General features: G+C 39.6%; 1 protein-coding gene across 2 annotated transcripts in view; it reads left to right on the top strand.

Annotated features, from left to right (window-relative positions):
• Positions 1–11328, top strand: part of PTEN (phosphatase and tensin homolog) — a 33282-nt gene extending 21954 nt beyond the window's left edge. The window contains exons 7-9 of one of the 2 annotated variants that reach the window (XM_015866165.2): positions 808–974; positions 6579–6803; positions 7773–11328. In XM_015866165.2, coding sequence (XP_015721651.2) covers positions 808–974; positions 6579–6803; positions 7773–7958 — 578 coding nt within the window. In that variant the 3' untranslated portion in view covers positions 7959–11328. The remainder of the gene's footprint in view (positions 1–807; positions 975–6578; positions 6804–7772) is intronic. The other variant, XM_085553848.1, reaches the window with a different exon arrangement.
• The last annotated feature ends 365 nt before the right edge of the window (positions 11329–11693 follow it).

An 11693-nucleotide genomic window follows, 5' to 3' on the forward strand; every position in this document is an offset into this window, starting at 1 on the left:
CAGATATGGTTCACCATGTGTTGTCTAGAGAGCAGTCTACATCTGATACTAACAGAGAAACCAGGAGAAACAATTAAATGAAGAAAATTCTAAAAGAGTAAATGCAGGAAGATTTCTTGGAATAAATTTCATTTAATATTTATGGCTTTCATGCTTGCTTCCCTTGGCAGTTTTGAAGTTACATCTGCTCAGGCTGCAGCAAAACCCTCATAACTTCTGCTGTTACTTTAATTTAGAACACTATACTGTGGCTGGCGCTCTGGTGCTGGTGGTTTACAAGACAGACTTATGGGCTTTGTGTAGCCTACTGTCAGTGCAGATTGATTGATGTATTACTGTTAAATATTGTCCTCATTCTTGTCTAACCGCTCTGATTGTGTGAGACTATAAATCAGTTTGTTCTGACATTACTACCTGCTTTGCAGCATGGGGAAGAGACAAAAGAATTTCCATCTAACACAGCAATGAGAGGAAATGTGTGAGGAAAAATCAAGAAAAATCAAGAATTTCCTATATATATATATATATATATATACATACATATAGTTGTTTTGTACTCCACTATAAAGAACCTGCAGCTTTCTAGGAATCCTTTAGTTGTGTGAACAAATTGCTACAAAACACAGAAATCTGTGAGGTTATTTCAAGTGATGCCCTGTGAAAGCTTTTTTCTTTACCTTGCAGTGCTTGACTTATAATACACACTGAACTTTCAAAATGCTGTAGGTTATGGTTGTGATTCTGATTGCATTTTTTGACACTTAAAGCGCATTTCTTGCAAAGTGACACTCTGTTTTTGCCATGCAGATCCTCAGTTTGTGGTATACCAGCTAAAGGTAAAGATATTCACCTCCCCTTCAGGACCCTCAAGACGTGAAGACAAGTATATGTACTTTGAATTCCCTCAACCTTTGCCGGTATGCGGTGATATCAAAGTGGAGTTCTTCCACAAACAGAACAAGATGTTGAAGAAGGTTAGTTTTCTTGCTTTTCTGGTTATCAACTCAAGCCTGATGCAGGTCTGGGACACTGGTTATTTTTCAGTGATGTGCCATCACTATTGTCTAGTTTTCCTAGCTAGAGAATCTTCCACAAAATGAAAGCTGGATGTTTTGAATCAGTGAGTTTAAGTACAAAGGTTGGATAAGAATTATGCTGGAGTAGTTTAGGTAGTAGTGAAGAATTTAATTGAGGAAGAAACGTTTGCAGTTTAAAAGTAGAGCTGCATACTGAGCTGTTTTCTTCACTAAATTTTCTTGAGGTTTTAGCAGGCAGGGATAATCTTGTATGTGTGTTGTTGGCTGATTTCTATCCATCTGTCAAATCTGGTTGAAATTCCAAGGTAATTTAGTTCCTAAGCACTGTGTCTCTGCAATCTATTTGGCTATTGCTTCACTTCGTATTGTAGTGTCATCTGCCTTACCTTGACTCCAGGCATATAGAGAATTCATTCTAAACTGAGAATTTTACTTGTAGGGGGAAAAAATTAATCTGGGACTTAATTTGACACCAGTCTTAAAGATGAACGTCTAATTTGTGTTTGTGCTTATAGAGATAGTTTGCATCTACTAAAGTGAAGCATGAGGCTGAAAACCTTGTTGCTTTAAAGGTTACCTTTGTATTTACTGTTTAAAATTCTAATCTTAATGAATGATTGTTTACTGTTTTATGGAATTGAACTTAAGAACATCTTTCTTCTGCTTGCTGAATCAAATGTAGTTTGTATTGCCTAGTTGCCCTGATTGAGAACTGTAAATCATTTGGCAAACAGAAATGACTGGTTTCTAGGCATTCTAATTATCAGTTTTTAAAAACTTCAGTACACAAGAGCCAATTTTAAGGGCAGCCAGGTAAGTTCTGTGTTCTAGACATGAGGAATGCAGGGAGGAGATGAAACAAAACCCAAATATCTGAGACAAGCTCCTGCTTTAACCAGACTTTGTCCTGTCCAGCCTGGGAATTATGGTTACTTTACTGTTTTGGGTAACGGATTGTGAACATGCTTCCTAGGAAGCATTGTGCTGCTTCTTGCCAAGTAAGGTCTCATAACATCTGTATGTAGCTCTGATGCTGGATCTTGGGTTTCTAGCACCCAGACTGAGCTTTCCTATTAGTTTTACCTCAAGAGAGAGCACTGAGATCCAGTGGTAGCATGAACTAGATGTGTTTGTCGTCCCATATGATTTCTCTAGTGTAAATTGAGGCTAGAAATGTTTGTTTCAGATCATCTGCAGAAGTGTAGCAAGTGTGTTGCTGTGCTGTAGTTTCATTTCAGTCTCATATCAGCTGTAGTTCAGTTCCTAGGAGTCTTGCAGTATGAGTAACTAGTTCTTTAGTTTTTTTTCCATCAAATCCCCTAACTATTCTAGTTTTGTGGATAACAAAATCAAGATAGAGAAGAGCAACTCCATGCTGCTTTTTATTTCTTTGGACATCTAGGGCTGAGAAGTGAGGTGTTGGTGAAAGCTGTTCTTTCTACATCTGCAGACTTCCCTGAGAGGATGAAACCCTCTTTTCCAGACAGAAGTCTTTTGTAAAGAAATGACCTTGATCATCTGCTTCAAAAATCTGTTGAATCTAATGCTTAAATACCCTCAACATAAAAATCAAGGCCAAAGTAAAACTGTATGCTGTTACATAGCTCTGATAATACCACCCCTGTTAGTTCTAACTTAAATGCGAACACAAATTGAAGGCATGTGTAAGGTGTGAGCATCCTGGTCTGATTTGTGAAACCTCTGCTGAACAATTCTTCTTGAGAATTAGTGAAATATTCTATCTCTGGTGTTTGCCTTGGCACCAAGGATAGTCCTGCCACGTGGTCTCTGTAAAGTTACATAAAGCGTCTGAGATGAGAGTAGGCCAGAGGTGAATGAATATTAGTGCCAGAAAACCTGTCCTGGAAGAACTTTGAACACATTTCTGTGTACAAGTGTTTCACATCCATGAAGTCCCCTTTGTTTTGTGCTTAGTGGAGCCTGTTTTTTTTCCAGGCAATTTGACTCTGTTTTTACTCAAAATTCCAAAAGTGAGCCTTCCAGTTAAGGAACTTTGCCAATTGCAATTGGATTGATCACCTGAGCTATGAGTTGTGGCTTAATAGGAGTGACAGTATCATCCTTCAGAGATTCTAGCTTGCTTAGGTGTGTTTCTTGAAGCTGGAATGATAGGTCTGCTGCCCAGCCCAGCACTGATTCTTCTTCTTCCAAGAGAATTGTGAGTTTGGCAGATATATACATAGCTGCCAAACAAGTTTTCTGTGCATATTTGAAGGCATCACATCACTTCTCAGCGTTTTAACTTTCCTTAAGAATCCTAACCAACAAACTAATGACATCATTTGAACTGTAGTTATTGGTCCATTCTTTCTCTGGTTGGAGAAAGTATTCTTTCATTTTCAGAGATATAGTTTGTCTTTGTGTACAATACCATTGGTCTCAGGTAGAGCATTGTGGATAAGCCTATGTGCACTTGCTTTCAGACTTCGTAGTCCTCTTTACAGTGGTATTACCTGCAGGTTGCTATAGTGTGGAGAGTCCTCCGGTTTGATAAAGCTCTTGGATAAAACTATTCAGTATGATGCGAAACAAGCTTTAGTGACCAAGTGATTTTGAGTGAAAGATTTACATCAGTTGTGCCCTTTTATTTTAATGGCAAAACTTAATTGAGGCAAATTCAACTAACATCTGCCAAAGGATTATTCAGAGCTTCTGAGAAGGTGCTGATAAAACTGCTTTGGAAGAGATGCCATGTTTTAGTTGTTGGTTTTCTTTTGCAGTGTGTGCCACCTGGCACCAGCTCGGGATTCCAAAACTTTTGATTCTTTCTCATCTAATTAAGGTGTTTTCTGTATTCTTAGCCATTTTTTCAGTATTGTGTAGTTACTTCCTTTCCTTCTGTATGCTTGCTCATATAAGAACAAAAGGGCGCGATATTTTAGTACAATTTATATATATAAGAATTTTTGACCAGCGGAAGCCAACATTTTGGAGTTCTTTGAGCACGTTTGTTTTGTTTCCCTCTTCTGACCTATAGCTTTCTTTTCTTCCATCTCCAGTTGTAGTCGGTAGTCTAAGTTTGCTCGTGTTCCTATTTGAAACAGTTTTCTTCACTTATTGATGTTGACATGATGATACTAAAGGGTTTCAAAGTATCCTTATATCACTTGATTAAACCGGAGCCTGTTTAAAACTAACTGAAGGGATCTGGTTGTCTTCCTGCCTGAAGAGCCTGGAGGTAAAAGAGACCTTTTAGGAGCACTCCTCATGTTGATGAAGCAATGGTCATTGTGGAAGTCATTGCTGGCTGATATTCAGAATCTAGTGTAAGTGGTGCTGACAGCATTGTTTTGAGCTGTGCCATTGTGTTTCTTTGAGTTTGTAGAGATGAAAAGTTCACTTTTCTTCATTGCCTCCTGTGGGAATATATTTGAGTCTGCTACTTGAAGCTCAATCCTTTCTTGGAGTAATGGGTTTTGTTTCCCATTGAGAGCAGTGACAAACTTACCAGCTTCAAATGTGATTCTCGGAAACATGACCGAGTCTTCCCTTAGTTTGAGTGTTTGTGCCGTGTTTCAGTACCCATCAACATAGTTTATTAAACTAATTTAATTAATGTAGCAGGAAAGGAAAGGAAATAACTTGATGCTTTAAAGAAACTGCAGAGAGATGAGATAAATGACCTGAGCCAGGCAGTAATGTTACGTTTAAGCCTCTGAAGACCTCTTCAGATTTATCCCAAGGAGGTAAATGAAGAGATGTCTGCTGAGAATTTTGCCATTAGTCTTGTCTGGATCTCATGATTGCTTGTTCAGGCTGGCTCTGATGTGCCAAATCCTTCCTGGTTCTGCTCCACCTGATCAAGCTTTAAACTTCACGAGTCCATGCCTTCTGCCTCTGCCAGTGTTTGTTTGCATTCAGTGACCTTGTTTGCTTTGGCACAGTTTTCCTCCAAAGCTGCTTCAGCACTATTGATATAAGCCATTTTCCAGTTCTTTCCATTCAGTTGCTGCAATTTGTGTTTGTTGGCTTAGTCCTTTCCTCTTTTGACCTCACATGGTGTGGCGCTGAGGACCAGCACCAAAGTATGTGACTGCTTTTACAGTGTGATTCTGAAGGTTGGTGTCAGTGGTTCTGTCATGTGCCTGCAAGAAGTGGGATCTCCCTTCACTTGACCTTTACACCAGCAGTGGGATTGCAGGTGATATTTCCACTTGCTTACAGAATTGCCCTCAAGCAGCGGTCAGAATCTTCTCTGCCCCAGTACCAATGCCCAGATAATAATGATGACTTGCAGGTGCTAAGTTGCCATGCATAGGGAGGCATGTTCAAGTGATGTGCAGTAGAACCACCCACTCTTAACAGAAATGCAAAACCTTTGGCTCCTGTGGGAAGACTGGTCATTCGCATTTTGGATCTTTGCCTTAAAGCTGAAAGCAGTGTGAAATAAGAGTTCCATTTTTATGAAGGAAGTAAACGTAGTTCAGAGGTTCCTGTAAATAAGTGGTTAATGTGCTAGTCAAGAGCAGCTTATTAATGGTGGCTGATGACCCTGCATGTAGCAAGGGGGTTGAAACCAGATGATCTTTGAAGTCCTTTTCAACACAGGCCATTCTGTGATTCTGTGATGATTCTGTGATTTGGATTTGTTGAATTTCATGAGGCTCTCCTGGGCCCGCAATGTCATTGATGAAGATGTTAAAGCATGTATGTCCCATAGCACATGTGGAGATGGACACTTGCATCACCCTTGTTGATCCTAGTGATTGACATAATGTACTGGCTGGTATCACCTGGTTCTTTCAGAATTACCAGTACATTTTTATTTTGCCTCTTTGTATCTGGATACCTGTTGTGGTGTTACAGTGGAGATGCTAACTTGTACCTTTCCAGATAACTGGTGATGGTCATCTGTCAAGTTCTGCTTAAGAATGATCTACATAAATGGTCAGTCTTCTAGTTCTAAGCTGCCCTTTTGGGTAGGACAGCAATCACTTTCAGAATCAGACTTTTCTTAGTCATGGTGAGCAAGCTCTTACAACTGGAGCTATCTCCATGAAGCAGTAGTAATTCACTGTGATGGGTCCTCTACTGTTGTGTGTGTTTGCTCAGTCACAGCTATTTCTGTATAAAAATCGAAATGTTCTGTTGCACAGAAAGCTGTAGAGGATGATTTTTTGTGTTGATAATGTTAGACACATATAATGCTTTGCACAGGCTGTTTGTCTGATTAACCCTCAGCAGGAAAATGTCTTTATACCTTGTGGTTGCAGGTTTACCACTTGTCTAATTTATCACCTACTTTCTTCATAGATAACTGATTTTATACCTACTTTTTAATAAGAAGCATCTTCTGAAAGCTTAATTGGTTAAAATTTACTCTGATTGATGCAGGGTTTTGTATATTCTCTAGGCAAATTGAAAATGTCTTTGAGTGCAACATATTCAGTGATGTCCTGTTGTCCAAACAAGTTTCATTTGATATTATTGATTTGTTGTTGACCAGTTGATATTTGTCAGTTGAATCTGCTGCTAGAGAATACTAAAGCAAGCTTGTTCTTTGTGTTTTTTCTCCCCCAGGACAAAATGTTTCACTTTTGGGTAAATACATTCTTCATAGGACTGGATGAAAATTCAGACAAAGTAGAAAATGGAAGTCTAGTTGCAGATCAGGAACTTGATGGTATTTTCAGTACAGAGCGCTCAGATAATGACAAGGAATATTTAATCCTTACATTAACAAAAAACGATCTAGACAAAGCAAATAAAGACAAAGCCAACAGATATTTTTCTCCAAACTTCAAGGTCAGTATAAGTTCCATGTAAACAAAGCTGAAAAGCTGCATGAAGTTACCTGATTTGTTTGTCTTGCTTTACAGGGGAGCTGTTTGAGACTGTGTAGAAATCTAATTCATGTCTGTGTTTCCTACCATTTAGCACAAGTTCTGACTTCCTAAGTGTATTGACTTTCCCAGGAAGCCAGTAAATGGTGTGAGAGTTTTTCTGCGTAAAACTGATGAGAGACTGGGGGACAAAAGCTTTGTTTTTCTTTTTTTTTCTCTTTTTTTTAGGCATTTATCAAAGCCATTAGAGATGATTAGTAGGATTTCCAGAGGCTCTAACAGCAGTTTTTCCAGTATCTGCTGCATTGCTGTTAGTGCTGAGCTTTATGCATAGTTTGAGTTGATTTGTGGAGGTATATATTTGATGGGAACAGTTTATTACCTGAGTTTTAGCTTTGAGGGGAGCGAGGCATTGCCAGCACTGTTCTCAAAATGGAAAGGATGTTTTTGGGCACGCTGATAAAATGACAGTAGTCCACAACTGTACATATTTGAATGCAACAGTTATAATTACCTGAATGTTGCACGGATCAGACCTTAATGCACAAATACGAGTCGCTGGTTATGGTACTGAAAAAGTACTTTGTTCATCCCTGCAGTGTTGTTACAATCTTGTGATTTAGAGGTAGGATGGTTGAGAAGCTGACATGGCTGCAGTGGTGCATCCAGTTGCTGTAGCTCCAGAACACAGATGGCTGGTGCAGTTGCCCAGAACTTCAGTAGAGCTTGCTGGTGGGTCTCTCTTCTCTTGGAGCGGTACTGAGAGCTTGGCTAATCTTCAGAGAGCTCTTTTCCTTTCCAGAGTAGGGATGAGAGCGATTGTGTCATCCAGGATAGTGAAAGGAGCTCTGCTGGTGCAGATAGCAGTTGTTACCTGTGCTGTGCTGAAGTTCAGGCTCCCTTTTTAAACTGTTGTTTTTTCCTTCCCCAGGTGAAGCTATTTTTCACAAAAACAGTAGAAGAGCCATCGAATCCAGAGGCTAGCAGTTCAACTTCTGTAACGCCAGATGTTAGTGACAATGAACCTGATCATTACAGATACTCTGACACCACTGACTCTGATCCAGAGAATGAACCTTTTGATGAAGATCAGCATACGCAGATTACAAAAGTCTGAATATTTTTTTTATCGGAGATAAAAAAAGAAAAAGCAAAACAACAAAAACCCGCGAAGAATGGCAAACTTGAATAAACTGAAACAAGGACCTTTTTAAATGGCAATAGGACATAGTGTCAGATTACCAATTATAGGAACAATTCTTTCCTGACCAATCTCGTTTTGCCCTATAAATCTACAGGTTTGACACTTGTCCGGTTGAATAAAAATGGTTACGTAGCTCTGATATGTATATACCTTTTTGTGTCAAAAGGACATTAAAACTTCAATTAGGAACTATAAATATGGCACTTTCCCATTTTATTCCAGTTTTATAAAAGTGGAGACAGACTTAATGTGTATACGTAGGAATTTTTCCTTTTGTGTTCTGTCACCAAACCAAGTTTTGGAAAAATGCAAATATACAGGTTCACATCCTGCCCCTTTTTTTTGCACTTATGTGGCAACAGAAAAGTCTGCAGTTGGCTAAGAGATGTCTCTAGAAGGTTTTATTACATTCTAATGCATGTATTTTGGATGGGGGATGGAAAGTAATGCTCAGAAAGGAATATAGTCTGCTGGAGCTTGGCCTGTGTACCATATCCGGCTATTTACTTGCACCTTTCTTTAGCATGCTGCCGTAATTCATCCTGGACAATTGAAGAGTCGCCGCTGTCACTGCTTGTTGTTTGTGCATTTTATTTTATTTTTTTAAGTGTAATGGTGCTAGAAAAGGCAGCTAGAGGGAGTGATTCTGTATAGGGGTACAGGAATGAACCTTCGCAACATCCTAAAGACCTGCAAAATGAAGGGAGTAAAAATTATTGGGGTCACAGAAAGGAAACACAGCAACAATGACTTAACCATACAAATGTGGAGGCTATCGTCTTAAAATATGGGCTTGAAACAAATTGCTGTAAAAACTGTCGGTGATTCATTAACTGTTCTTCTGAATTGTAACGGCTGCTCCATCTCCTGTGTAATCAAGACCAGTGCTAAAAGTCAGTTGCTATTAGCGCGTACATCAGGCAACATCTTAACGTTTCTTATAAGGTCTTCAGTCATATTCCTGCTAAGAATACTTCATGTGTGCTGCCTTGCAAGCTTCTTTTTCTTCCTCATTAATATGAAAATATTTTGTAGTGGTGCACAGGAAATTTCAATTGGAGATTCTCCAGGTTAGTGTTGATTTTTGAAGGTTTATGATGCATTTATTCAATCAAACCTCTGTCAGCCATTCCACCCCTTTGCCCTTACACGTTGTGTTACAATGAGTTTTGCAGTTTTGCACACTTTTCTAAAGATGTCGTTAACTGTTAGGGAGTTTTACTTGAATACTCAGTACCTGCAACGTTTTAAATAGAGACGTTACAGAGGAGACGGTGCTGAATTCCCAACGCTGTCTCTGTATGAAGATGTGTACTTTCCAAAAGCAGAACTTGTCCCAAATGAATTGCTTGCTATTAGGAAAAAAAAATAACCAACAAAACCCACAAATCAAAACAAATGAGATTTCTCATCTAGCCGTGTTGTCTTTGTTCATAGGGCTAGAGCCAGCAGTAGGGCTCGGGATTGGCTTTCAGCATATAATTGCTGTGCCCAGACTGCAGATGACTTGAGGGTACAACTACTGTTGTATGGCCATGTGAAGAAGCTGACAAAAATGGTTCACTCTGATGTTTACCGAGGGTTGCCATCCCCAAATTTACACTCGTTCAATGTAAAATTTCTGCTTACTCAATTAACTCCATAGGGCTGACATTGAAGTTCATTAGCTGTGTTCTCGCCTAGATGACAGCAGTGTGTGGAATCCTGAGGGCCCTGTATGACAGCATTAATGGTAAGAATTGGAAGGAGACGAGGCAAGACTCACTCTTGGCGAAGGAAGGTATCAAGTGCTTTTTTTGGGATCCATTGGGTCAACTTTGCTCATCACATTCACGATTCTAACCTGTAACAGAGCTGATAAATGTTTTCTGGCATAGAGACCTGATCAAGCTGTAGTGTCTCAAGTAGAGCAGGAGGCTGGTTCCAGTGCTCAGTGCTCCCGGTGGTGTTGACAAGCAGGAAGTGGTTACCTGGGGACATGATGTTAAATCTTTACCCTTTTAATCATGTTTCACCATGTCTGATTTTATCAGTTGGAGAAAAAAAACAAAAAGGAAAGGTTGTGTTGGCTAATAAACAAACCTGTTCATGCTTTAAAAGTACTGAGATACCGACACTGTTCTGTGTCCCGCTATGGAGGTTGTGATAACAAGATGGGGTCGGTGTGTTTCCAGCACCACCAGGGCTGGATTGGAAATGACGTGATGGGCTTTTGCACTGTTATTTTTCCTTTGGAATGTGAAAGGTTGGAATGAGGGTTTTGATTTTGAATGTTTCGATGTTTCTGAGAAGCCTTGCTTACATTTTATGGTGTAGTCATTGGAAATGGAAAAAAAAAATGGCATTATATATATATTATATATATAAATATATATTATACATACTCTCCTATACTTTATTTCAGTTACCACCCCCATAGAAGTTGACAAGAATTACTACGACTGAAAGGTTTTTGAGTCCTTATTAAAACTTTATTTATGACAGTATTCATCATTAGCTTGAAACGCATTCTGTAGGTAATCTCTCCTTGAGTTTCTGGACTGTATGCTTCAACTTCTGGATGTGCAGCAGCTTACATGTCTGAAACTACTTGAAGGCATCACTTCTGTAAGAGCTTACTGTTAGGCCCTAAGCATCCCTGGTCATTGGTAGCCCCACTCAAAATATTTGCCACAGCTCTTAAGGGCAGCTGTACAAATAGCATCTGGATTTGTGGCACACGTTGGGAACTGGAGTTCACATGCGGCATCAGATGGAAAGCAGAGCTAAAAAACAGGATGCTAGCGTGCAAGTTCCATGTTTAGTCGTAGCGAATGTGTGCAATATGCTAACGATGCCTGTGGTTGCCACGAAGTGCCTCGTTTACCTTTTCGATACCATTAAGAAGCGTCATGCATGCAGATGGATGGGGTGGAACTGTGCACTAAAAGGGGCTCCGACTGCAGTGTTTGGCAGAGCTGCCTTTCTCTGCCGGTTCTAATTTTCAGTCTGTTTTCATATAGCATATATGAAAGCATAGCATATATAGCATAGATACTAAAAGAAAAAAAAAATCAGTCTGTTAAGCAGCCTTACTCTGATTCAGCCTCTTCAAATACTATTGTGCTGTGCAACAGTGGCTCTGTGTGTAATGCTATGCACTGAGAATACACAAAACAAAGTATGACATGTACAGGATAATGCCTCATACAAATCGGATGTCCGTTTGTTATTGTGTTTAACAACCCTTTATCTCTTAGTGTTAAAACTCCACTTAAAACTGATTAAAGTCTCATTCTTGTCACTGTGTGGGTGTTTTATTGATGTATTCTGAATATAGAAGATACAGCTGTATCTGGCCCTTCCTTGCAAGAGGGATGTGCTGGAAATGTGGGAGATGCTGAGCTGGAAAATAGTGTGTGTTAATTTATTGTCTCAGTTTATGAGGGTGAGCCTGTCTGGGGTTGGTTGCTCAGGTTGTATACGTTGTATGACATGTTTTGACTACCTAGTGGATCCTAGTTAAACTATCAGCCCATGGAGGGTATTTTGGGTCTTGTGAAACACTAAGGGCAGTGATAACTAGAAGCAGAACGAGCAGAGCTCTCAGGAGAATACTGCATTCCTGCAGATGTCTGTTCTGCAGCATCATGGAAATGTTGCTTACGC

The sequence above is a fragment of the Coturnix japonica genome, chromosome 8, assembly GCF_054131305.1.
Source record: "Coturnix japonica strain WE chromosome 8, WE-NBRP24, whole genome shotgun sequence".
NCBI lineage: Eukaryota > Metazoa > Chordata > Aves > Galliformes > Phasianidae > Coturnix > Coturnix japonica.